Below are 27,954 nucleotides of genomic sequence, written 5' to 3' on the forward strand. Positions count from 1 at the left end.
AATTGTTGTCAGTGCAGTGCACTTTTTGCTTATTATTATCCACTGAAAGAACTGCAGAGTTTGCTTCAATGTCTGGTGAATAGATATCACGTGCGAAATCAAACCTTGCTACCGCGGCATTGTTCCACCAAAATAACATGGAGGGATTGAAAAAGAAGAAAGAACAGACGAGCATTTGTAAACGTGGCCGACAGGTGGTGTTGGTTTTATGTCAAAGTCTGGAGAAAAGAATATAGTTCCGCAAATTGCTTCAAGTACTGTGCTGTATGTCAGAAAGTTACCAAAAAGTTAAAAACAGCCAATAATAAGAACCTTTACTTCGAATATATTTTGCTTTAATTTATCGGTTTTGTAATTTTTTGTTGAGATTACGCATGTTGTGCCTGTATCAGGCCGTAGCCAGGAATTTTTTTCGGTGGGGGGGCACTTGCTGAAAGCCTTCACTATGCGAGAAAAACACCTATTTTCATTATTTATTTGCAGTAGAACACCCCCCTCTATCAAAATTTCAAGGGGGGGGGGGCGCCTAGGCCCCCTCCCCTGGCTACGGGCCTGGCACGCATCAGTTCAGAAAACACTTTCGATAGATGAATGCCATTAGCTGTGAATGTCATTCGCTATGCCTGTGTAGCAGCACCAAAAATGGCGTTAACATCTAAGCACATTTGCTGCGAATGGCATTACATGTGTCGTGTGACAAGGGTATGAAAGTGTTTCTTGATAGCAAAAAGCAGTTACATCTAGTTACCCCGCTTTAAAGCTGTGACTTATCTGCATTTTGAATTAAAAAAAAATCATTACAAATCATTTTAAAATGACAATGAAGACAAGATTTGCAGAAGATTTTGCAGACATTGCAGAAGATTTGTAAATCTCACTGTTGTCACATATGAAGACATACAGTCCAGGAAGCATATTTGGATATCATGTAAGGAAAGAGACTCCACAGTACCATCTTGCAGTATAGTCAATGACTGGTCAAGAATGTAGCAACCTTTCAAAGGTTACATGTATGTATGCATCACCGAATACTTCATCTGCTTCTACCTTCCTGTTCTTGTCTTTTGTATCCACATTTTTGGTTTTGCCTTGTGCTGCCATGTCATGAAACTCATCATTGCGCCTTTGTTGTTGAAGTGGGAGTGATAGCCATGTCGGTTAGGCAATGAAGCAGGTCATTCAACTTTCCTGGTGTAACCTCATTGGCTGCATAACCACCCGCATAGTGTGTAGACCTGTTTGTCAGGGAACTTCTTTCAGGGGGGGGGCATAAGAATTCTTCATAAACTCTTCTCAAACTACTCATCTGTGCTGCAAGTCGTCTATAGTCCCACACCTGTAATGCAGTATGCTCATTGCTGCTTGGATGCTTCTTTGTGATCATGTCTGTAAGGGAACATATTTTGTGAAGTGCATGAGGATGATGGACAGGCACATCATGCTTTTTTGGGGAGTTATTGCATTCTTGACTTGTCATTTAGCGTAGGCTTTGCAGATGGGTTTTGGTAAATTCTGTGAGGCATTATCATTTGGCACCTGTGCTAAGTTTTCATGTGTTTTAGGTATTTGTACTCCTCATATATTTAGCCAAATTTTTAAGGTGTATGGGCCTTTGTTTAGAGACCTCACTTCTTTGAACACCTTCCATTGTTGTAATGTAGAGTGTGCAACTTGTCTCTGCAGAGATACCGCTACCATAGGCCTCCTGAACATGACGTGAGTATAAGCTAGCACTGGCCTGGGGATTTTGGTATCACTCTTCACTTTGCACTGCACTTTGCACGGCCAAGGCCACCAGGAAAGCTGGCATTTTACCTTTGCAGTGAAATCCTACATTTCACAGTGAAACTTTTCTTGACCTTGGCCACTCAATTGGCATACATTCTTGCTTTTGGTTCATTTAAGCATGTGCACAATGCAAGCAAACTGATGCCAGCTTGCCATTTATCTTGCTGTTGTGCACAAAAAATAGTAGTAAGTGCATATGCAGGACCAGATGCACAAATATGCGTGTCATTAAGGGTGCCTTGCACTGCTGCACTGTACTGGGAAGCACCAGGTTAATGCTTCTTCTGTCATCTGGTAGATACATGGTCTTATATATATATATATATATATATATATATATATTCTTATTTTTGGAAAAAGAGGCCTTATTAAAGAAATATGTACATCTGTGTAATCAAGTTCTTACGAGTGCACTGAGCACTTCAGCGCAACTTACAGGTTTCACGCCATTAACCTCATTGTGAGCTTTTCTGCACAAGTTTCTTGCAGCCATATTGAAAGGCATTGCAGACTTGTGCATTTGCATAGATGAGAACTTCTTGATGGGCCTTTGCTGATGTGAAACACATTCCGTAAAATATTTGCCCCATCGATTGATTGACAATCTCTTAATGGGAATGCTCATTTACGTGCTTTGTGTAGGTAATGCAGTAAGGATAGCGGTACTGCTTTGAATGAATAGGAAATGTCTAAGTACTCAAGAAGTTGTGCATCCTAATTCAGCGAGCAGGCCAGCCTTTTTTGCTGTATCAGCACAGAGTAGTGCTGAATTATAGCCTTGGCATTTGTCAATGTTAGTTCACATTCACTTTCGTCATTGACTAGTTTCTTTATCTCATTTTGATTGTGAAACGAGATAAAGAAAATGTGCTTTTGGCACAAACCAAGCACTACTGCAGTGTTCATATCTGTATTTGTTTGCCTGCAAAAGGCTTTTATTCCATATAAGCTCGTCAGGCATAACGATATTCTTTGTATCTTTCTATTGCCACAGAAATACAGCTGTGCTGTTTTGCCATTCAGATTGCACCACGTGTCCCCAGTGCTCGTGTTTGAAATGATGTTCGCTGTGGCTTCAAAGTTAGGAATTGAGATATTGTTTTCAGGATCACCTGCTTCTTTGAAAGCCATGATTATGGCTTGCAAAGGAAAGCACATTAAGAGCAAGTTTTTCTCTTAGGTAATATTTTTTATCATATTGTAGCACCATGACTACAACCTAAGTGAATGTCTATGCCTTCATGCATCTCTGTTTTCGTAATTGCAACAGTTGGATGGAACAATTTGATAACTGACAGTATGCTATCATTGTTCTTGTATACAAAACCATAAAGAGTGATTGCCACTACCAGCTCGCACTTTCTACTCTGTTAACACATGTCTTACTCCCAATGTACCATGCACTGCATGAGCACACATCCTTTACAGCCATTGCACATCTCTTGATTTTCAGCAATTTTTCATGAACACAATTAGGATCACTAAAAATGTAAGGTAGGCACCTTCAACTTTTTCTGTAAGCCTGATTTGCAGCACAGGGTGAAGTAACATTTCCTTTGCTGGTGGTACAAAATTTTATTTCGGTGTGTAGCAGCTTGCTAGGTACTGGTGGTGCTGTAGCAGTATGCTGAGCTGATTGCAGCATTTTTTTTTATATGTGACCAATGCGACCATTAATTAGCATGCACTAATCTTTTGAAATGTGAAACAAGTGTCGCTGTTAAGTAATTTTGCCAGCATTCCTGTCAGAGGAAAAAGACGACTCAAAAGTTGCTGGCTAACCCAAGAGCATTTGTACATTGAACAGCCAGAGTTGATGCACATGAGAACTGATTGAAATATGGGCACTGGAGCATGTGTTTTTTAGAACACGCTGTATAGTGCCACCTAGTACTAAGCAGTGGGCACGAGAACTTGTGACCTACTTTGGTGTGTTTGAATTGTCATCCTGTGAATGTTTGCTTGGTGCTGCAGTTGCAGTAGTATCTCACTGATGCCTTTGTGATCTAAATTAGGAGGCGCTTTAGTGCAGAGCCCTGGACTAATTTTGACCGACTTGGATTCTATAATGTTCCCCTATCTAAACAGTGAAACATTTTTGTATTTTGCCCTCATCAAAATGTGGCTGCCATGTCTGGGAATTGAACCCATTACCTCATGCTCAACAGAACACCATAGTCGCTCAGACATGGTGACAGTCTTTTGGTTATTGCAGCTCGTGTCAGCTTTTGGTGTGTGCAAATAGCACTTGTTAGGGCATCATGTTGACTGCTTCCATTTCAGCATTTGATGCCTGCAGTGAGTCTTCATTTTTATTTTTTAATTCTTGTTAATGTGCACACATAGTTAACCAGTAAAAGACTTCACTTTAGGAGAATTGAGCTTTATAAGCAGGTGTGCAGGTGCAGGCTATTGATGTTGGCATATTAAAAAGAATGGGAATGGTATGCAAACAAGCAGAGTTGCACAACACGTGTAAAGCACAGGCACCAGACCCACCAATGCAATGCAAAAACATATCTGGTTAAGGTACTTGCGGTGCCCCGCCACGGTGGTCTAGTGGTTATGGCGCTCGACTGCTGGCCCGAAGGTCGCGGGATCGAATTCCGGCCGCGGTGGCTGCATTTTCGATGGAGGCGAAAAAGTTTGAGGCCCGTGTACCTAGATTTAGGCGCACATTAAAGAATCACAGGGGGTCGAAAATTTCCGGAGCCCTCCACTACGGCGTCCCTCATAATCATATCGTGGTTTTGGGACGTTAAACCCCAGATATTAAGGTACTTGCGGCATATAGTCCCTGCAGCACAAGTTTTAAGTGCTCATTCAAAGAATGATGCTCATGACACATGACAGTTGATCAGGGATGCTGGTGCCTATCTGAAGTGCACTAGAGGCACGAGCCAGTTCTCATAACATGTCACTCTCTCTGACTACTTGATACAGCTTATTTCTAGTACTCACTACTGATGCTGAAATAATTGCATGTATAACGTCATGGGATGAAAAGATACGACCAACATTAAGGTGCACAAATGAACTATCCTAATTGAACAATGCTACAGTATTTCATATTAGTGATGCTGATCAATTCAAGTTTGGTCTCATGGCCATGCTTTTGTCTTCGTGCAGTGATGTTACAATGACAAGAGATTATTGCTGAATGTCTTGTGCCCTTGAAAAGAAGTGCTCTTTTGTTATGGTTTATTACTGATTAATTATGGAGACTGCATTCTGCATATGGGGCTGCTACTTGTTGGCTGGAAATTAGGATACGTGCTCTCCTTTTCTTCAAAAGACTGCTTTTCAGAAAATGATTTCACTTACTTTTCATGAGGGCCTTATATTTTGAAAAAATATTTTGGACAATTCCTACTTCTAAGGCAGTGCACACGTATGCTTCTGCATTGAAAACTTTAGCACCTACATATCATTTTAAAGGGCCAGTAAACAACCCCGATGTCCAAAAATTGTAATGAAGAGAAATATGCGCACTTTTGCTGTGTGAACATGCTGCTACAAGAATTTTGCGAGTATGTGCTATAATAAGGAAGTTACAGGGGTTAGAACATCCATTTCAGCTGGTTTCAAATCTTCGTGCGGCCTCACCACCCTTCTCCGCCACATGGAGGGAAAGGCGTAGCCCGTCGTCGTGACTCCGCCCACTTCGGCAACGTGACACGACGTCAACAATTGACGTCATGGGCGAGCTCGATCAGTCGCAATGCACTTCCGCTTGCTGCGGCTCCTGGTTGTTTATTCTTTATATTGTCGCACGTGCTCCGTAACTTGACGGGCAGTTTTCGGCTCTTCACTATTTTTAAACCTTTGTGACAGTTCACAATGCAGCAGGAATGCATGCTTGCTTTCCGAGACGTCGAAGGGGCGCGAAAGAAAAGCCTGGAGAACACCGCTTGCCGCGCGAGCAGCGCGACCCGTCCGAGCTACCGGTTCACCTCATGTCGAAGACGAAGTGCGTGCAGGTGCTATGCAGTGCGAGGAATATACGCGCGACAACTGCGTGGCCGAAACCACATCACCGAAGGGCCAAAAAACAAGGCGCAGTTTCGTAGCGGTGGGTGGGAACAGGAACTGACGTTAACTTCACAACTGTTTGTTGAGGCCTGGTTTAGACCAATCGACGAGCTCAGTGCTACGTCAACTCGCCGATCGCCGAGTTTGCGTCACTGTGCGTACGAGGAGGATTGGTGAGGCGTAGGAAAGAAGCGCGGGAATTGTTTTTCGAAATGAAGGGTCCGCGCAGCGCGCAGCGCTGTAATATTCGGTAAACGTGATCACCGCGGTCTACTGTACGAATTACCGAGCTTGTTTGGGGGGTGTAAAAGAAAAGTCGCGGCCTGTTTATGGGTCCTTTAAGGATTGAGATTGGGCCATAAATGCAGAGTTTTAAGAGTTCCACTGAGAATTTCTTTTCAGTATTCTTTCTTGTGTGTCAGTGTGCTCTTGATTTTAATTAAAGAGATACTCTCTGGTTCAAGCACCCTTGTGGTGCCCATATGCGTCTTTTTTACAACCCTTGCCACTGGTCAGTGCAGAATGTTACAGCTGACTCACTGCTACTCAATTAATATTTCTATTAGTTTGAACGATGTGCTCATGACTTGTTCAGACTAGTAGGCCTTAAAATATTTTTTGGAGTCTTTATGTACTTTCATTTCAACTGTACACAGTGAGTCGTCGAGCCATGTTTTGACTGGAATGTGCTCTGGTTCATCTGTTCATTTCTTTTTTGCTTCTTTAACTTACTTATTTAACCAGTGTTTTTAATAGAGGTTCTCACATTTCAAGCACTCTTGTTCACCTGCATTCTGCAATTAGGGGAACAAACCAATAAGCTGGCAATTTTAGTTTAAATCAGTGAGCTAATATGTCACGATTAAATCACGGTTTTCTGATTAAGGAACCTTTGTACCACATATGAGACTGTGAAAAGCAACATGGTAAAAAAAAAATTTTTTGCTCTATATAAGGGGTAGTATTGTCACGTCTTTGTGATAGTGAACGCAGAAGCCAAGCTATTAAAGATGTGTACAATTTTATAGGACAGTTTGCAAACACTTGAGAAGGTGCCACTGCATTCATGCACTGCATTTATGTGCACTGCATTCAGGCATGGCCTGAATGCAGTGTGCCTAGTGGCAACACTTGTCAGATTTCTAACAGTGAAAGCCGTTCAGAATAAAAAGAAAAACAAGAATGCGTGTCAATATAAACATTAAGGAAAAGGCACTCATTGAGGGGTACAAAGCAGCAGCCTCTTTCTTTAAATCGTGGTGACAGGCAATTGTTATATATATATATATATATATATATATATATATATATATATATATATATATATATATATATATATATATATAAAAGAAAATGAACATGCATTCGTCTAATGAACATAATGAATCGTTTACTAACGTTGCGGCTGGTAGACCGACCTTCATCAGAGTCAAAGATGAATGCCGGTCCACCGGCGGCAATGTTAGTAAATGAATAGTTTTGTTTTTTATACAAATTAATGTTCATTTTCTGATATTTCTTTGGGGTTCAGTATATAGTTTTTTGTTCATATATATATATATATATATATATAATCAGGATTTGATGAGCACTTTATTCCCACATGTTTTGTTCGCACAAACTTTTTTCTTTTCCCCAAAAGTGTGATGCAATGGTGCGTATTATGGTATAATGTGCTTTGAATGCATTCTTAATGTGTTCAGGAAAGGTTTCTTTTCTGAATAGTGCTGTTCTCTATGCCTGTCTTAAGATTTGTTCTTTTTCGACTGATGTTCTTTACAATGCAATTTTGCAACCCGCCGCGGTGGTCTAGGGGTTACGGTGCTCGACTGCTGACCTGGAGGTCGCGGGATCGAATAAAGGCCTGTGTACTTAGATTTAGGTGCACGTTAAAGAACGTCAGATAGGTCAAATTTTCTGGAGCCCTCCACTATAGTGTCCCTTGTATCATGGTTTTGGGTCGTAAAACCCCAACAATTGTAATTATTACTACGGAATTTTGCGCCAAGTCTTGCTGGTGTTAAAACGATAAGTGTATGGCTCCTTGCAAGTCTTTCACAAAATCCTTTTGTTTTTGTTTACTTATGACTTACTTGTATTTGAGGGAACAACAGGGTTTTTCTGTACTATCTTGTGTTAGTATAACAAAGATGTAGCTGGTCAGAAAAACTGATAGACATTTAAGTTGACTGGAAACACATGGAAAGGCCAGATGTGTTTAAAGAGCGCCATATACTAGCGCTTACTTCTCTTTTTATTAGAGTGCTGTGGTATGTGTGAATATAACTGAAAAAAAAAGCACAAAAGAAAATATTTTTAACATTACAAGAAAAATGCTCACATTGAAGAAATTTTGACTTTGTGCTTTAGCAGTGCCTTTAGGAGTGTTGCTGGTTTAATTATCCTTGCATTTTTTATATGCTTTTTAGCCTTATCAAGCAGTAGTGCGAGCTCTACCTTTGTGTCTGAAGCGTCTGTTTGACAGTATGTGCAGTTTTCTAAAATTTGTATTCGATCTGTGTAATGGAAAAAAGTGTGTTCACTTAATAAGCACACATTTTTCTCTGTGCAGAAAATACACATTTGGTGGCCAGGTTGTCCTGCTACAATCTTAATTAGACTGACATTCTCCTTGCATGTACGACACTTCTTCTTGCAGAACACTATCACACTTCAGCCAGGCATGATGCGTGGCACCCTGCTTGTGAAAACAGAAAATGGGCAACTGCAAGTCGTCAACGTGGCACCCAGCCTGCCACCAAACTCTTCCGCTGCTACTATGTCAGGAGCACCCACTTACCGGCTGCAGTCTGTACAGGTAGGTAGTTTGGCTGCTCATAATAACTGCATGCTAAGATGTAGAAACAGCCCAATGATATCAGCATTGTATAAGTGCTTGTTGTTCCACTATGTGCCTGTGGGCTGTATACACTCTGTCACAACTCAGTTTTTATGCCTCGTGTGCAAGCTGCTATCACTTTTGAGTTATGGTTGCATGTCTTTGTCTGTATGTTTATCAACATGTTTATGCATTTGCTTTATATGGTGCATTTTGTAGAAGTTTGCTTAGCCTTGTATGAAAGCTGTTATGGGATGCATGGCAATGTGCCTCACTTACATCATATCATTTTTTTTAGCTGGTAAGTTTTTAATACACGTGAGATTTTGCTATTTCTATGAATGAAGGAAACTAAGTGACTTATTTACATTATGATACATTACTCTGTGCTGCTTTTTTTTACCTTCGCCTGGAGAAAAGTTGATTTGTCATAAAAGTTAGTCTTCATCCAGTAATAAGGAAAGGCTGTGTGGAAGCTCATCGTCACTGGTTATATATCTTCACCATTGTGGACTTTACTGTTGCGCAACTTTTGCATTGCCATTGTATGTTCATGCTTACCTCTCAGTTCTAGAAATTAGCTGGCTCACTTTTTGAGGTTTATAGACAAGCCTTTCAAGGTCAGCCTTTGTGGAGTATACTTTTTTTGTACTTCTTGGATTTTTCCCAGTGCTTAAATTAAATGCTACACACTGCGCCAGCAATTGCTATTTGGTTGGCACGAGGTGACACCTCTGCTGCAACAACATTAACCCTTTGAATGTCGATTTTTTTTTCTAAATGCGTCCCAGAAATATGTATTCTTTAAGTTTGTGAATTTAATTTTTCAGACGAATCTTTTTAAGAAAAATATTTTCAAATTTTTTGGCGACCGTAAGGTGACAGAAAGATGTGTTGTTACATACACATGGTTTATTCATAAGTAACAGCAAGATAAAATTCTAAAAAAAAAAAAACCACACGACTGTTAAAGAATTGTGCGCTGAAATACTAAACATCTGTATAGTTCACAGACGTACAAAAATAAGTGCATGAAGTGGCGTTAAATGGAAACACAGGGGGAGAAAAGTCACTTTTGATCCAGTCAGCATCACCTCGCCGCACACGCTTTTGATGTGTCGCTCACTCATCAACACCTTGAGTCTTAACTCGTGAGTAACTCCTCGTATCACGGGCTGACATTTAGTAAATCAGGTTCTGATTTGGCAGTCGAACGGCGATTTGGAGGTATTGCCGCTAGACTCACTTGCAGCAGAGAAACTGGTGCGCACTTCCATAGCGAAAGCAAACTGCGCGAGTGAGTGCACTGAAGAAAACTGTGTTGCTGTGAGCGCGTCTGGAAAGCGAAAACAAGTCCGAAACCTATAATAATCGTTCGTCTTGTCGCCAATGGGATGGAAGCGGTTTTTGTGAGTCCCTGAAACAAGAAACGCAACCACAGCAGCATCGTTCGTGTCAGTCAGCGCCTGCGTGGAAACAGGCGTAGTCGCGTACTGGGGAGCAATAAACGAGAGAGCAACAATCTGTCACCTTTGAAAGATTCTAAACCGGAAATACATCAGTTTTGTGGGCGCAACAAGCAGGAATCGGCCGAAGAACGAAACAGAAACTAGCCGGCAAACCGCTGTAGTAAAGCATAAAAAAAAAACACTGGCGAGACATCGACGCAAAGAAAAAATTGCATGTATTCCCGCAGCTGTGACAGCACATGCCAAGCAAGAGAAATGATTGAAAAAGGGGTGCGTTTTAAACATACAGGCAATGATGTACATGTATGGCTTTGACAGTCTTGTGGCTGTTAGTGGATGATGTACATGTACGTCTTTGACCCTCGTAGGGTTAAACAGACTCCTCCTTGCAAAAAACCTTGTCTCAATAAAGTTCAAATAGCTTAAAAGTTCAGTGACTAGTTGACAGAGTGTTATAGTTGTGTTTACGGTTACATTAAAACTCTTGCAGAACAAGAACACTTAGGTACTCTTCCTTGTTAATGCAGGAAGCTTGGATGTGCACTGCACCACATGCAGATGTCGGGCAATACTCTGAAATTAAAACCTGTCATGTTGTAGCTGTTATACTACCATTGTTGTTTCTTCGGTCCATCTTTGAAGAATGCCAAATGATTCTGGATAACTAGCTACATGCAGTAACATCAGTTTTCATAGTTTGTGGGACCTGTATAATTTTTCTTTCCCCAAGTCTCTGTATTTGGGCTTACTGAAACTTTTCGACAAGCACTGCGGCTGTTGCATACCTGCCAACTCTCCTGATTTTCAGGAAAATCCCAAATTCTCTCCTATCCTCCTGATTATGCGAGCATAGTTAAATCTCCCGAAAAACAGCCAGAACCCATCACGAAAACAAAGTAATGATAACAGTGGACAGTGGTTCTAAAACTTTTGCTCTTGAGGAACCCAAAAAGCTTTCCAGAGGTGCCGCGGGACCCTCTCCTTTCCTTATCGATGTAAAATTGGAAAGTGTGCCTTCAGTTCTGCCTTTAATCAAAGTACAGTCGAACCCGACTGTATTGAACTAGGGTAAATTGAATTATCCTTGATATCGAACTATTTTTGATCACGGCAATGCTTTAAGGTAGTAGGCCACTCAAAAAAAAAAAAAAATTTAGGAGCAGCCGGCATTAAAATAACTTTTTCTTCAAAACAAGCATGTCTTATATAACTTACCGAGCCATTTATAATGCAAAATATTGATTATTTATTTTTTGGGAGGTGATCTTTGTCAAAAATTGCCTTAAAAGTGGTAGTCACGCCAGCAGTGATAAGTGACTAATGGCTGGCTTAATTCAGTAATGCTTTGGTATTTGTGTAAGTAGAGGTTGGAGCTGTACAATGAACTAGGATAAATAATATGCAGCAAATATCAAGGAAGTAATGTTAAAAAAACCAAAAAGATGGGGAAAAAGAGCCAGTTTAGACAGAACCTTTTTGCAAAATTGGCTGTGAACTTAAAAATATTTCATCAATTTCTTTTATTCTAGTTCATTGCACAGATATATACGTTGTAAACTATTATACAAAATTTCAGTTCGAAGTATACACTGAGAAAAAAGTTATGAATGTTGGCATCACATGACTTGGAGCAAATTCTTATTTTGAGAAAAAACGCAAAGAAAGATTTCAGAGCTTGCATGAGGTGTGCGTCCCCCTGTGGTCGTTTTTAGAGATTTAAAAACAATTAGAAACACAAAGTTATTTTTAATGACATCATCTTACGTAACAGTCACAAGAAAATTTATAAAGTATTTTGAATATCATTAAAATAGACGAAAAAACAATGTGATTTCGGTTTCGCTAAACAAGCATGGGGTATGTAAAACTTGGTGTAACTTGCAAACTAATGATAATAGAAGGATAATTTTTGTTGCAACATATTTTTGAATGTTTGGGCGTTCACAAAAAAACAAAAAAACTAAAAATCGACCTCGTGAAAAAAATTCGACTTTTGAAGGTGGCCTACCACCTTAACGTCAGTGCATAGGAAAATCTGCAGCTACATCTAACAAAAATAGCCAGAACACTTGATATATCGAACATCAGCAGGCAGGAATCGCCCCAAGTGGCTTTCCCAGCACGAACATTTGGCTTTTTCTCACGGAAGGAGATTTTCCCGCTTGCATATAGGAGACTGAGCGGTGTGATTAAGAAGACGCTGTGCAAAGCGAGTAGAATTTATTTATACCGTATGTCATCAGGTTGTTGCGTCCCCGGCCCACTGCGTAAGGTTGTCGTTCGCTTTTTTGCTCCTTTTAGTAACGAGATGGATGCCGTAAAACAGAAAAACCTGCTGTATTACACAAAGCTGGCGATAATCAATACATTCGAACTTGGGGGGAAAAAGGTCCTACATAGCCGCTGCGTGCAGTATCCCAAGAAGCACGCTCTGACTTTAGAGCTAATGCAGACTTGACGCTTCCAGCGCCCGAATAGTATGAATGGGGCGGAGCGAGCGCATGAAGGTTTTGAGGCGCTATACGATACCATATCTTCTTGCGTATAGCCCACTCCTGCATATAACCCGACATCTCCAACAACAAACCACGGAAAATTGATAAATAAGTAAATAAATAAATAAATAAATAAATAAATAAAATAACCGGGCATTGCCGTGAAGGCATCTTCTTTATATTGTCATGAGGCAGCGCCGTGAAGCCAACTTGTGCACCGAAATTTGTATCGCAAGCACAATAGTTTCATTAAAAGTTGTATATCGAATTATCCGATATACCGAACTATTTCGTGTTTTTTTTTGCGAGTTCGATATATGCTAGTTTGACAGTAGTACTGTTGTCACATTGTGGCCTTTACAATTTATGATTCGGTGTGTTATGTTTAATCTAAGTGAGGAGGTTGCGATGACACTTAAATAGACCAGCAATCTTTCTTCCGCCGCTGCACTGCAGTGCATGCCTACCATACAACTGCTGTATTAGGCACTGTAGGACATATGTCCCAATTCAAATGAAGTCTCGAATGCACAAAAGTTTATTTTAGATCTTTATGACTTTTAGTTCAAAGTGCACCAGGAAAGTGAACAGGACAGCACTTACACTCACAGCTGAGTTTTTATTGAACGGAAGAACATTTATAAATTCAGTTACAGAATTTCCACACATGTGTATGAGAGCAAGGTGCAACAAAACTTCCATGTAAGGAATGTCATGAATTCAGACGCTACACATCACAGTTATTGTCTCTAGTGCACTTCGAATTAAAGCTCAATTTGCCATCCTGCTTTTTTTAGTTTTCTCTGCAAAACAATTTTTAAGTCAACTTTGCTGCAATACAACGATGTCATGTAGTAAAGCGCACTAAGGTTGAGAAGGGGCTGCTAGCTGTCACGGGACATAGCCAATTTTGGCCCTTAACAGACGCCAAGCATTGTATAATTGTGAGTACCAGTATGATCGCTGACCTGTAAAAACTTTACTGGAAATGATTCAGAGCTGTACATGACGTTGCTGCAGCCCCAAGCAACAACCAATCAAAACTTCTGATAGCCTTTTTTTTAACCGTCTCCCCTACCTTTCGGTTTGTGAATTTCCCGAATTTCGAGATCCTCATGTTGGCAGATGTGCTGCAGATAGTTAATATTTCTTGTGCTGTATTTTTAGGGCATTTTTTATGAAGTAGTTGTATGTATAATGTAAAACGATGCTTAACATTTGTAGATGGTTCTAATGGGTGCAGTGCATTTTCTAGCTTACATGTTAGCTGGAAACACTTTCAACTTCTACTTCTGTCATCATTAAGCACTCAAGAAATTTCTTATCCTAGTATTTTTTTACTTTTACTTTATAGCCTCAGATGAGGCAGTGGGAGGAGGGGTACAAGAGTAAAACTGGAAATAATAAAGTGTGTTGTCTGTGAAAAACAGTTACAAAAAAAATTTTCCAAAACATTATTGGCAGTTGTTCCCAGAAACAGATTTGGTGGCAATGATTAGATGACATGATGTGATGGGAAGATAGGCACACACATACAAGAAAAGGCCTGAAGTCAAGCCTGTGGTGGCAATCGCATGTAGCATAAATTTTTAGGTGTGATTGCAGAAGTGGGTACTTTCAGTTTTTATTAGAGAGTGTATGTAAGGAAGCACAGCAACACACATTTCTTTCTTTTTTTGTAGAGCTGTGCGGATAGCAAAATTTTGGGTGCGAAGCGAATTCGAATAATAAAGACTGAGTGCGAATCGAATCGAATAATTTCGAATAATTTTCAAATATTTCTCAAAAATTTTTCGAATAATTCAAAGTGAAATTACAGAAAAAGTTGCAGGGAATCCCTAAGTATGTTCTTGTGAGATAGCAACATGAAAGTGTTTCTTTTCGCGAGCTTGATGAAGCGCTGGTGGGGTCATATTTCATAGTTGTCTTTCTTATCAAGAATGAGGCAATGTAGAGGCCGAATTGTATTTATGTACATGATTTGGTGCAACCAAAGTGTTGCTGACAACACTTTACACGTGATAGGCAGAGATGCCATTTCCCCAGCCTCTCCTTCTCTTTCAACTTCTGTGGAAGGCCAACTGATGTGGCAGACAAGGGTGTGCTCCCTTCAAGTCCGGAGTTCCAAATCTGCCTCGTAGACGTCGATATATAAGAACATCTGAAATTGTGAATGCTAAAAAGCTTCGGCGTCCGATTTTTCAGACTTCCTGACTAAATTTCAGGTCCAAAACAGCATTAATTGAGCCCCCGACTCTGCCACATCTTTCATTTCCATATTGGAACCAGCGTTTTCTTGAGTTAATACATTTGCGACCGTAGCGGAGCTTGAAAGGCAGCTTTGCCGCAATACGGGGGTGTGATGAGGTGAAGCATATTGAAAATCTAGGGACCACTTCCAAACAGACGTTGACTGTCTCTTGGCTAAGTTCGACCGTAACGGACCTTGAAAGGCAGCTTTGCCGCAATACGGGGGTGTGAGTAGGTGAAGCATATTGAAAATCTAGGGACGACTTCCAGTCAGACGTTGACTGTCTCTTGCCTAAGTTCGACCGTAACGGAGCTTGAAAGGCAGCTTTTCCGCAAAATGGGGGTGTGATGAGGTGAAGCATATTGAAAATCTGAAGGGGTCACTTTCAATCGGACGTGTACTGTATTTGGTTTTTGGAAGTTCGAATAGTTCGAATAGTAAAATTTCAGTGCGAATCGAATCGAATAGCAAACACTATTCGAAAAATATTCGAAATTTCGAATATTCGCACACCCCTATTTTTTTGCAAATATATATTGTTTTTTAGCATTTTAGTATTACTGTTAGAATGAAGTGACAGGCATGAATAATGACATGTCTATTCATCAATCTGGAACAGGAATGAAAAAACAAACCAGTACAAGTGAATGAGGCATTTAGTCCAGACTGTAGCGAAGCGTTTCACTTACAGTCAAGTAACATTTATGTTATAATACGCTCATGTTTAGCTACCCATATTTTCTTTCTTAATATCCACCTCTTCCTTTTCTGTTTGCCACCTTAAGTTTAGAGAACACCCTCTAAAAATTTATGCCGCTTATGGAAGTGAGGAACACCGGTATTTAATGATGGCAAATCAGTCAAATGTCATCATCAAAGGCAACGGGTACTGTGTTTTCAAGAAGCGCATTCAGCAGATATTCACACAGCCCTTCTGCATCTCTTGAATCACGGTAGTGCCACTAGCAGTAAGTTTGAAAATGCTAGATTGAGAAGTCACACGGCATTTCAGACTTCAAATTTAGCTTTTTCTGCGGATTACTATTGCTCATTGCTTCGAAAGTTGGTTAACATTTAGGTCAATGATATGCGTGTTAAAATGAATAAATAAATCACAACAAGAACATTGACAGACCTTTCCATGCACATTGGCAGTCACTACTGTAATGTACAGTACTCACGGAAAGAAACACAGCAGCATCAAAACATTAATTATAAGAGCTGGTATGCACAATTGCTCGAGGTAACCACGTCATGTCGCTACGAATATGGCCACTAAAGGTGATGTTGGCTCTGATGTAAGTTTATGAGCCAATATTATGATGATGGGACATGAACTGAAGATGCTGGAAATGAAAGTACGTGCAATACTTAGCCCTAAATTGACACAGCTCATTCCATGTGCACTGTACCTTTTAATTGCTTTGACTAAATTTAATCTGCTTGAAGCTAGTGCTAACACCACTGTTTTTCTGAAGGCTTCTTTCCATCTCATGCTTCTATGTTAGCATAACAAATTATCTTTGGGAAACATTGTCCATCATTTGGCAACTCTTGTATTTTTTTAGTTGGTTAGGGTTACTTTTTAAATTGGCAGAGAAGATTCTCCAAGCGAGGCACACTATGTTTTAGAAAGTTAACCAATATACATTTACTGTCAGCACTGAATGTTCGATCTAGCATTGGATCTATAAAAAGAAAGTAGAATTGCCATAGAACCTAAAAATTCAGCCTGAGATTGGAATCTCAGTTTGTTCAAACGTGGGTGACGAACACAGTGCTTTGCATCTTTGAGTATGTGTACCTGGTCTGCTTATGGATACCTTCTTTTGTTTTTTTCAGTATGGTACTTACATACCTTGAAATTGTCATGCAGATAGTAAATACTGCTGCAGGTATACTATAGCTGCCCTAAAATCATTGAGTGCATAGCTTTAAAAAAGATTGGAGACATTTTGTTAGTTTTTTATGCTACCTTTATTGTAGCAAGTTAAAAGTAAACAAAAATTGTTAGCCTGTAGGAGGAGCAGAGACATTTCGTTAGTTGTTTATGCTACCTTTGTTGTAGCAAGTTAAAAATAAACAAAAAATCTTAGCCTGTAGGTAACTTCTGTCTTTCAAGTTTTTAAGTACTTTGAGATGAACGGTTGATAATTTTTGTGATAAAGGGGCTTCAAACAGGTACAAGGTCACGGTGGCAGACAAGTCAGTGCCTGCACAGTAGATCGGAATCTGATTCATTGAAATCATTCATCGTACTGTCAACAGCACATTCCTCATTTTGTTATCTTGCACTGTATTCTTATCCTCACTTCTGTGTTTTTTAAATGAACACTACGGGCAAATAGCAGTTCGGGTACAGCAATAGGTTAATGCTTGAGAGCATTCGAAACATCGATATGATCAACACCATCACTTTTATAATCGAGAAATTAACATAATTGTAGGCGAAAACTTACAGCACTAGTGGGCCATTCTAGTATGTACTAGCCTGACGGTGTAACAACTTCTCAGTGTAATTTTGTCACTAGTACGCAACCACTCTGAAGAAAGAGATTATTGCAGTGCCTTGTAATATGTAGTAAAATGCAACTTATGCATTTCTATTTGACACTTGGAGAAAATAACTTTTTGACATTATCCTTGACCATGGCACAGGTGGTCAAGAAGTTTCCTTGCCTAACTCTGCACAGCCTGTGCATTTGCGCTTCAGTAGATTCTTTCCCATGTGTGCTGTGGTGGCTTTGCTTGCTTGCAAAACTCACTCTAACTGCAAGTACGAGAAAATACCGTTTCCATATCATGCCATTGACTTGCTTTCCAGTCAAATTCTTGTGTTTTACGTAAAAGTGTGTAGTTTTGGATGTTGGCAAGTCAAGAGCTGTAATCATGTATGAAGCTTCAAAACTCCTGCTTCCGGGTGCGCAAACTGGAATGCACCGGGTGTATGCAGGCCCTTGAGACTCAATTTTCTCTTAAACTAAGCATTTTCTCTGCATGGCACAAGCACTGCAAGGTTTCTCTAACGGTATTTCACAGTCCACATTGACTTAATATTTGCTTTTAGTGTGCCTTTAAAGGGCCTGTAAACAACTTCGCGTTCCTAAATTTGTGATGAAGAGATAACTGCGCACTTGTGCGATGCAGACATGCTGCCGCAAGAATTTTGCGAATAAGGAAGTTATAGGGTGTAGGACAACCCACTTCGGCTGGCTTCGGTTTATCGCTTGGCCTTCCCATCCTTCTCGGCAGGAAAGATGAGTAGGTGTAGCCCTTTGTCATGAAACGTTTTCATGCTGCTTTAGGACAGCCATTAGTTTGCAGGCTTTATGATTTCTTTCAACGCGTGCTAGTGTTCTGTCATTGTGCTTAGAGGCTCAAAACGTCAAGTAAGTCAGCAGTTTCTTACGTCATTCGTTGCTGTAAGTGCGTTGCCTGAGCGGGCATTTTTCGGTTCAGGATATATTTTGTGCTTACCACATCTCTGTTCCTGCTCAAATATTGCCAATATTTTCCAATAATATAGTCATGACCTCTCGATGTAGCCTAGTTACTCAAGAAAAAAAGAAAACTGGAAGTTGGTCATCGTCAGCGCTTTGCACCCACCCCGAACCAGTTCCCGGTCTCTGAATTCAAAGGCAATAATTTACCTAAATGAAAATGCACAGATGTGTGAAAAAAATGGCAGAATTTGCGTCATATCTGCAAATCTAGGTTTGAATTGTTCATTATAACACCTAATGTAGTTAACTGCTTCATTTGTAAAAAAATGTGCTGCTCAGTTATGTTTGTCAGCGATCGTTGCACTGAGTTTGAGAGCTATGCCTATTTTGGCAGTGAAGCATATGCTTTAAAATAAGAAAAAACTCGCTGGCCACTTTTTCTGCTTCTGTCACATGCTGAAGGCTACAAAGTCCTCATTAAATGCTTGCCAAATGTTGAACAGTATATGCACTACTGTGTCCCAACCGACCACCACACAAAATAGGCCAAAAATTCTGGAAAAAATGTAATTCTGTATGACGCCTTCACATTTCTATGGACGTTTGCTGACTGGCGTGCCCTCTTGCCAACTTTGCCAACAGGGGAAGATGTGGCACTGCATATTTGGAAAAAGGTCAATTGCACTGCGCATGCCATTAGCACCTGCTGACATACATGGGTCCACTATTTCTAAAGCTATGTAGAAAGTCAGAGTCCGATATTCTGATGGCACTCTTGTCTGTGCTTTTTCTGCCTGGTTGGTCAACACTTCTAAGGATAGAACTTTTACTTGCCACAGATTATATGGAATTTCTGTTGATAATTTTCATCTGCTTCAAACAGATCTCATTACAAGATTGTTCTACATGTGAACAGCAATCTGAAATGGCTGGTGCTGCCTCAAGAAGAATTACGGATGAGAAATTAAAGAGGATGGCTAAACATTTGAGGCCCTTTCATCACACTATCAAAGTCAGGAAAAAAGTGTGCATTCCTGTTATCAGGCACGTAGGCAAGGGGGGGGGCCGGGGGGCCCGGGCCCCCCCCCGAAATTCGTCCGGCCTTCTATTTTCCCGGGCAACTTTTGTTTTATATTTGCCATGGAAATACTTTCTTTCGAACAATTAGGCCTTGGGCCTCCCCCGAAAAAAAATCCTGCCTGTTATGGTGACCACATAAAAAAATGCTGCCCCTGCACATGTGGCATTTGGAGAGAAAAAAAAATTGTGTTACTGTTATCCCATTCTTTCACTCTTTTTTTTGCGTCATCACCGGAACTCTTCTTGGCAGCTTGCTTTCTTTTGTTGTTACAAAACGTATAATTTAATATGTTCTAAAGTACTGCTGTGATTCATGCTCGTGCATTTATGCATAAGGCCTTAAAAAGTTTCATTTTATAACAGTAATCTGTCTGATGCTTTGAAATATTCTAGAAGATATACACTGAGGCTTCAGCGTTGCTGACTAATTATTTATGCTGTTGGGGTTTTTACTCTGCTACGCCTCATATATGAGGGAAAGGTTAAGGATGGTGTAACATTCGGGCAGGCTTTCTTCAATGAAAGTACACAGGCATATGATGTGCCCATACATAGCATATGTGCCTTATTACACTGCTTCATTGAACACTTGTATTTAGGACTCTGATCATTGTGGAAATTAGCACCTTAAGTGCCATTCAAAAGTATTAAAACATATTCACAGAAATTAAAAGGAGGGAGGTCAAGCAAAACAAAGAAATATAGTTCAGTTTGTGCACTCACTAGATACCATACTAAATACGGATATTGTTCAGTCCTGCTCATGATGCTTCTACTGTATTTGCTACAAGTGCTTATAAATACAAAGTGTCACCCTTCTAATTGAGCAGGTTGATTAAGGAACATTATATGTTGCTTCTGTGCATTAGACTTGAAAACACTCATGACACCCGAAGCATGTTTCCTTGCAGACCTTGATTACAGTACTGCTTTGTCCTTCACAGCGCACTGTGTGTGCCTTGTTGGAAGCTTTTTGCTGGTCTTGAGTTCTTGAAATGGCTCACTGTTAGATGAGTGAGACTTGTTTGCACTCGCTCGAAGGTTTTCTAAGGTCAGTGGCAAGTTGCATGGAGGTAAAATATGGAGGTAATAAAATGAGCTGACTCAACTTTGCCACTGCAGTAGTGAATCAAAGTGGTTGGTGGTTTCATTGACCTGCGAGTCGCATAGACTGTCCATCAGTGTAACATGACTACTGCAAAAATCTTCACAGCTTGATGCCTTAGCCACATAAAACATGGACTTGCATGACTATTGCAAGCATATTCGACTGGGTGACACCATGAACGTGGAAAGGTCATCTGTCTTTGTGTGGAATCATAGGGATGAATTTATCTGCCCTAGTTGCCCCAAAAGGAACTCACTGCAATGTGAAATTGTAGTGGACGAGTGTAGCCGATGTACAGCACTTAAAGTGAGCATTAGAGCATGCAAACAAAGCAAACTTGTGCATGGTATGATATACAAAAACTTTCAAGATGTGTCAGAATTGGGCTTGGCGCTTAGTGGTGATCGTAGTACAGAAGTGTGTACATGCTGCTGGTCATGATTGGACAATTGTCTCCCCACAAAGTGGCCTTTAAGGCGTGCACATCTGTAGAACTTGATGTGGCAAGACAATAACAGATTTTTAACTATAGTTAAATAAAATTAGGCATTTAATAGCAGGCAGTGTTTTTTTATTTTTCTTGTATCCAAAGCTTCTTAACAAATGTTGAGCAGGAAGATTTTTGCTATATAGAGGAGTTGATTTGTGCTGGTAGTTAAAGAAGCCTATCATTACAGAATTGCAGACACCAAACTCCTCTAGTTCGTCGTGCTCCTATTCACGAGCACATGAAACAGGTGAGAATAACATGCCCTTTATTGTTTCTAATTGATTCAAAACTATGTTGGTATAATTTGTGCTGTCGTACTCTCAATTTGCATGTTTTGCCATTTTACCATCATTACACCAGCAGTGTACAGCCTCTGTCTGTATCTCTCAAGTGTGTAGCTGTGGGTTCCTTGCTTCAGTTTTACCGCTGCTGTGTCAAGATATCATACCTTGTAATATGTCTATTCAGGAGTTGCTGGTTAACTTCAGAAATTTCAGTTGCATTCATTGTTTAAGGGTCACACTGCAGATTTCTCTGAGCAATACATTTGAAGGTTTATGCTGTTTGGTATTATATGATATTTACAAGCTTATTTTATAATAATGTGTGAGAGTAATGGTGAAGCAACTATCATTATATATTTTTTGTAAAGGTTAAGCTTGACGTAAATATTATTTTTCACTTAACGTTTTATGCTGGCATTTCACCGTGCTAGATTATTTGTGCATCAGTAATTATGCATTTTGCTTAATGTCAGCATGCCTGTGATTGCAGCGATTTGTACTGCTACCCATGGAAGCTTTTGAAGTGTGGAACCTACTGAAAGGTGGTTCAGATAAAATACAGTCGACTCTCATTAAATGGAATCTGAAGGGATCAGGAAAATGTTACATTTAACAGGAGTTCTGTTTACTGAGAAAGGAAGAGGGGTGCAGAATACAAGCCAGAAACCAATCATATAACAGGCAGTTGTTCAATTTAAGCAACTATTCCGTTTAAGAGATTTCCATTTACTGAGAGTCTACTGCAGTCTTTTAGACTCCAGGCTAGGAATAGTATTCCCATGAGATCACTTTCAACAGTATTTTCACTTGAGCAAGATTGCATTAGCAGTCTTCATGTGGTTGGCACACTGCCAGACCGCTGTGGCCCATAGATGGTCAAGCACATACAGCACTAGTTTGGGAAATCTCACAAAAGTGGAAGTACCTTCTAAAGTGATTATCCAAAAATATGGCCCTAATGCAGTTTGCCCACTATTTCTAAATATAGGAGGTTGGATACTTAAAGGGACACTAAAGAAATTTCCCTTCAGGTTGTATCCTGTATATTACACTGCATAATTCGCTACTGCAACATTCTGCCACATTTTATAGCTCACACTTTTTAATAGAATGCATCGTTATAGCTGACATGCAATTTTCATGGTGACTTCATTGGGGCTAGTGTGACACACCATGCATCATTATAGTTCTAGTACAATGCATGCCCTCATATTGTTATCGACTATACTGAAACTTGCTGCAATTGTTTATTTATTTTTTTTGCTGCAACGGCATTTTTGTAAGAGCACAGTTATGTCAGTGTATCTGTTCTACACACAAATGGAAGAATCAAGTCATAGCACCTGCATTCTCAGGCAGCAAGCCAAACAGCCACTTCATGTGTTACACAACCGACTTTCTGGTACTCTGCAACTTAAATGGTGGCACAAACCTGCCTCACAGGAGATGGATTCAAAGCTGTGCAACAATAACCAGAGGATGTTGGTGCATAGTAATCTGCACTTGTACGTGCTGTAACAACCTCTGGTACCATTCTGCTGTGTGGACGCAGCAGGGCATTTCATCGAGGGAATTTAATGCAGGGAATACCTGTGCATCATGAGAATGACTGGATTTTGAGGTCATTGTGACTCAAATTTGAAAATGCCAGCCTTCCTTCACTTGCAAGTGTTTCTGTTTGTATCTTTTTTGGCACTAGCAAACCAAGACATTTTGATGTGGTGGAACTTAGCCAGGATTGTTTTCTTCCAGTGAAGTGGATAACAAATACCGCCAGTACCTTACTCATTATTTAATTACATGTCATTGAGATAGTGGCTGATGCAGGTTTTTTTTTTTTTTTTTTTTTTTTCATTGAGCCTAAACTTGCAAAATGGGGTGTGATTACTTTGTATCAAAATATGAAAATTTGTTGAAGAATTTAAATGCATGAAATTGTCCTTAGTGTCCCTTTAAGCTTCTAAACAATTGTGCTTTGTGGCCTTCATATTCTCAAAACTTATCGGCTCATATGTACTGTCTTATTGTACTGCCGTGAATGTTGCAATGGCAGAGGCTGGGGCCGGATAAGAGTGTTACATAGACAACGAAGACCTTAGAAAAAATTTGTTTGTCTGCTAGTGCTTGTGTTCAAGCACAATGTGGCACTTGAACATGATGCCCACATAGATTATGCATGGCAAAAGTAAATTTTGGTGGGAATTTTTGCATGGAATTGCTTCAGCTGAAATTCAGGCATATGAAAACCTTTCCATAATGTACAATATTTGTCTCATGACTGTACATTGCGTATTTTTGTGGTTAGATGCTAAAGCTTAACATCAAGTCACCACTGTCTTTTTGTTCCATAAAAATACTGCAGTTTTGTCCTAATTATGATTGTAACAGATGCAGTCATTTTTATCAGGCTAGGTTTTGTTGTAAAACACCTTCCTTCCTTTACATCCACTGTTCTTTTATTAAGATGGAATCATCACGATGAAGTGGTAGCTATAGAAAGCTCAAGTTTTTTGTCTTGAGAAAGTGTATAACTATAAGCTCATCAAAGAAATTTGGAACCTTAATTTTTAAAATTTATTAGGTCAATTAAATTCACACATTTTTTTTCTGTTTGACCTTGTTAACAATAGCGTAACTTCTTGCATGTAACCTGTCTCTCTTGATTTGCAGGAAATAGCATTTGATGGGGCAATTATGCTTAAGTTCACACATGCCTAACTTTTCCACTAACTCCAGCTAGTTGTGGCTTTTTTTTTTACTGACAAAGAAAGAAATGTTGAAAAGCAATTGATGTATTTGTAATTACCAGAAGGCTTTCTAATTAATTTTCTTCTGTATGGCTAATTTGTGTTTAAGCGTCATACTTTCTTTAAACTTATGGCATGAGTATTGTGAAACAGCATTGGTTACCATATCACTGAGTTACAAGTGCAGTGTGCTTTACTGCTGTATGCTTTGCTTTTGCTTATCTCCATTTTTTTGTGCTTCTCTTTGTGGTTCATGCTTTGACTTGCATGTGCTCTCATCTCAATTCCTTTTCCATCTATGAGGCATGGCCGCATCTTCCGGTAAGACTCACTGATTCATTATGCATGAAGCATCTTGAACGCATGTTATGTGCACTTTTGTATATACATTTATTTTGTGCTTTATTTCTTTAGGTTTAATGATGAATTGTGCGCATGTGCAACACACTTCAATATTTTTTTTACGTTACTGAACAAAGTTTTAAAAGTGCTGTTTCATTTTGTCATATCTTGTGATAGTATACTTGCTGCCTAGGAAATTTAACGGTGTATTTTTGAAAATATTTCCAAGCTTCCATTTATTGTCTTGATGTACAGCATCTTCTTTAATGTCATATTTGTTTGTGAAGCTGCACTATGCTTTTTCAGGGGTACAGTCGATCATAAACCTCATGGTATAGCTTGTTCCGTCTCTTCTTGAGTGTATTATAACATAGATAAAGGGAATCATAATAAGAACGTTCTAGTTTTCTGACAGAATTCTTTGCACAAAACCCTGCTAGATGTAATAAGTTTAGAAAGAACATTAGTTCTGTTTTAAGTAAAACTAAAAAGTCATGGTTAACGAGGTAAATCAGTGCTGTAAAAGTAGAAAGCTGGGCTTGTTAGTTCAGTCTGAGGCTAAACAAGCAGAGAAAGAGACATGGATGGGTAAAGAGAGGGTTACAGAACATATGCCAGACTTCAAATCGGTGCTTCATTTTACATACGGTAAACATATAGAAAAAATATATGCGAACACCATGGTGGGGCAAGTGGTATGGTGTTGGAACAGGCTGCAATACTGACTGGCTTTAGACTGCATATTGTCAATACAAAGGTAGCAATAGCTACTGACTGGCACTACAAAGTTTCACTTTTTGTCTTGGTAGCAAACAAGTTGAATAGGCGTGCCATAGCATATATTCGAGTGCATCTGCATCTCCATTTGGTATGTCGTCTTTATATTTTGTTCTTGTTTCATGGCACGCCTATGCTCACAGTCTGGTTTACTACTGTTCAGCATATTCTGTGAGCTTTTGTTCTGAAAACGTGACTGCCAAGCCACTTTTCTTAGGGACTTTTATGCAGAGGCGAAAATGCTGGTACATACGAGAAATAGCTCCATGCTTTGTATTCTCTTTGCACCTTTTCCTCTCCACCTTTCTCTTGTTGTGCTGTGAACCTTAGTGTAACATCATTTTTGTACATTGAACCAGAATTTCTCCCTCTATTTCCAGCTCTCCTCCTTTCACTTTCGAACCCCACTTTGGCATATCTTAGAGACTGCTACTTGACCTTTAACAAACCTTTTTGTCCTTCCCATGATTTGCCTCACTGTACACTTAATGAAAGATGTGGGTTCAGGGGAAAAGAATATGTTTGGTATTGACTTGCGCAAAATTTTCAGTAAATTATCCAATCTTATGTGCTTACTGCAGATATGCAATTAGCTTTTTTTTAGTCATTGTAAAAGGTCTTTTTCTGTGTGTCTAATTTGAGAGGTAAGTTGCAAAAAACGCACTGTATGGAGCAAGAGAGCCGAAGTTATGTGGGTAGATTTCTGAATGTCTAGAGAGTAAATCGGCTTTTGCAAGTGTAAATTTTTGTTGGTGATTTCTGCAAGGGTTCAAAATTGTGTTATGCCCTAGAACACAGTCGTGGTGTTTCTGCACTCTGTGACTCTAGTGTTAAGAAAAGAAAAAGACATTTTCAAGGGTTCCTGAATCACTTTTCCAAGTGATCATCGAATAACCTCACTATTGGATTTTATTGCCTCGTAAATCAATTGCTGCGAAAATTTTTTGAATCCTTCAAGACCGAGCAGAGTTACAGGGATTTGATGCACGCATTAAGTGCCTTCCGTCTTCTGTGTAATTTTAGCACATTATAGAGTGCTGCACTAACATGTGGCAGCACCCCGTGGCAAGAAGCGCACCTCATCCCAATGCTGCTCTTGATTTATGTTAGCTATCGGCCAATAGCAGCACTCTACTGTATGATGACATGCAGCTGACACCCCACCCACCAAAGAGTGTGTGGACGGGCCTCTGTATGAAGAGAGATTGCTTGAGAAAGCTGCAACTTTGCGCTCTGCTTGTAAACACTCCTTGCCATGCACGACTGCAAGATTTGGCTGAGCTGTTCACATAAGTATCTGCTTTCCACTGTACGTGTTTTTTCACCAAGCATGAGGTGGGGTTCAGGACTCTTTTAAGAATTGATTGAGTAGCAGAGAGACAGCACTGCTCCCAAAAGTTACAAGTCGGAAAAATTATCTAAAGAAATTCAAAAACTATATATCTTGCACTACAAAACCAGGTAGGTTTTTTTCCAAAGCAGCATTGAAAAAGCATTTTTTTTGTCTCCAAGACTCATGTTCCCCTTTAGCGTGTCTCCTCAGCTTATGCTGATATTGGCAGCCCCTTTCCTTCTCTCAGCAGGTCTCGTCATCCAAGTCTGCAAGGTTTAGTCACTGCTCTTGCCTCAACACTGCGTAGTGGTAAAGCGTGTAAATGATACCACTGCTTTTTTTGTCACTGTGCTACTTTCCTCACCCTGGAGTACCTATGTAATTTTTGCTCTATACTCCTTACATTTGCCACATCCACACACAAAAAAATACACCCCCAATAGAAAATCTGGTGTGTGACCAGTAATCTTCTCTTCACTTGCCCATGTCTTTTTACGTAGGAACAACATTTAGTTTCTAGACTAATTAGTACTGTCCTGCATGGCCAAAGGAGCTCTCTGATGTGCCATAAAAGTTTGTCTGTTGAAATAGTAGATAATGCTGTACATCATCATCACCAATAATAGTAATAGGTAAGAATACGTGCCAGGCCAGAGCAAAAAGATATTACATGCTCCACAAGACTTGAAATGCTGAGTTTTTGAAAGAGTACAATAAATGCCTTGTACTCAAACTTGCATGTCTAAATTTCAAAAGCTCTTGTAACACAGTCGTAGTTGTGAATCGGTTAACTTGCACAAGTTTTTGAGCTGCAGATATCTTGGAACCTTGACCAACTTGAAAGGGCAGCCACTGATAGGTAACTCTAGCCTGGGATTTAAAGACTTGGCTCTTACTTTGTATATACTACATGGACTCCCTACATGTGACAGATATTGCTATACCCCTAAAATGAAATATTGTGGTTGCAGCACAGTGATTTTTAGTAGTAGTGACTTCATCCTTCACAATTCTGCGATGGAAGACGGAGCTACAAAAATGCATGGAATGCTCTTTCAATAAGGAGGAGAAGAGGGGAAAAAAATGACAGACAGGAAAGCTGCAAGAGGGAAGAGGAGCGGAGAGCTTATTTAGATGGCGAAGGGGCTGGTGTTAAAAAGATACCATCTTCCAGCAAAGACTAATTTCCAGAAGCATCATGACTGCTCCTTTCTAGAAGGTTTTATCCGGTCGGCAGTAAAGTGAAAAATCTATGGTCTCGTTAGAAGCAATGGAAGTGCACAAATAAAGGCAGCACAATTCATCCGGACGCATGACGCAGCAGCGTTTTTTTTTTTTAATACATACTCAGTGGTGGAAGCAAGGCTCGAGCTGAGCCCATTGTGATGGAAGTCATTGCAGAAGTGTTTGAATATGTGAGCACATAGGCATCCTACACAGCACTGCATCCTCTTCAACTTTGTGCTTGTCATGAGC

General features: G+C 39.9%; 1 protein-coding gene across 5 annotated transcripts in view; it reads left to right on the forward strand.

The window, feature by feature from the left end:
- Nucleotides 1-27,954, forward strand: part of LOC119375326 (transcription initiation factor TFIID subunit 4) — a 93,975-nt gene that overhangs the window by 12,469 nt on the left and 53,552 nt on the right. The window contains exons 2-5 of one of the 5 annotated variants that reach the window (XM_037645507.2): nucleotides 1,684-1,716; nucleotides 8,480-8,638; nucleotides 21,183-21,242; nucleotides 24,330-24,347. In XM_037645507.2, the coding sequence (XP_037501435.1) occupies nucleotides 1,684-1,716; nucleotides 8,480-8,638; nucleotides 21,183-21,242; nucleotides 24,330-24,347 (270 nt within the window). The remainder of the gene's footprint in view (nucleotides 1-1,683; nucleotides 1,717-8,479; nucleotides 8,639-21,182; nucleotides 21,243-24,329; nucleotides 24,348-27,954) is intronic. The other 4 variants (XM_037645514.2, XM_037645517.2, XM_037645523.2 and 1 more) reach the window with 4 other exon arrangements.

This window comes from Rhipicephalus sanguineus, chromosome 1, assembly GCF_013339695.2.
Source record: "Rhipicephalus sanguineus isolate Rsan-2018 chromosome 1, BIME_Rsan_1.4, whole genome shotgun sequence".
Lineage (NCBI taxonomy): Eukaryota > Metazoa > Arthropoda > Arachnida > Ixodida > Ixodidae > Rhipicephalus > Rhipicephalus sanguineus.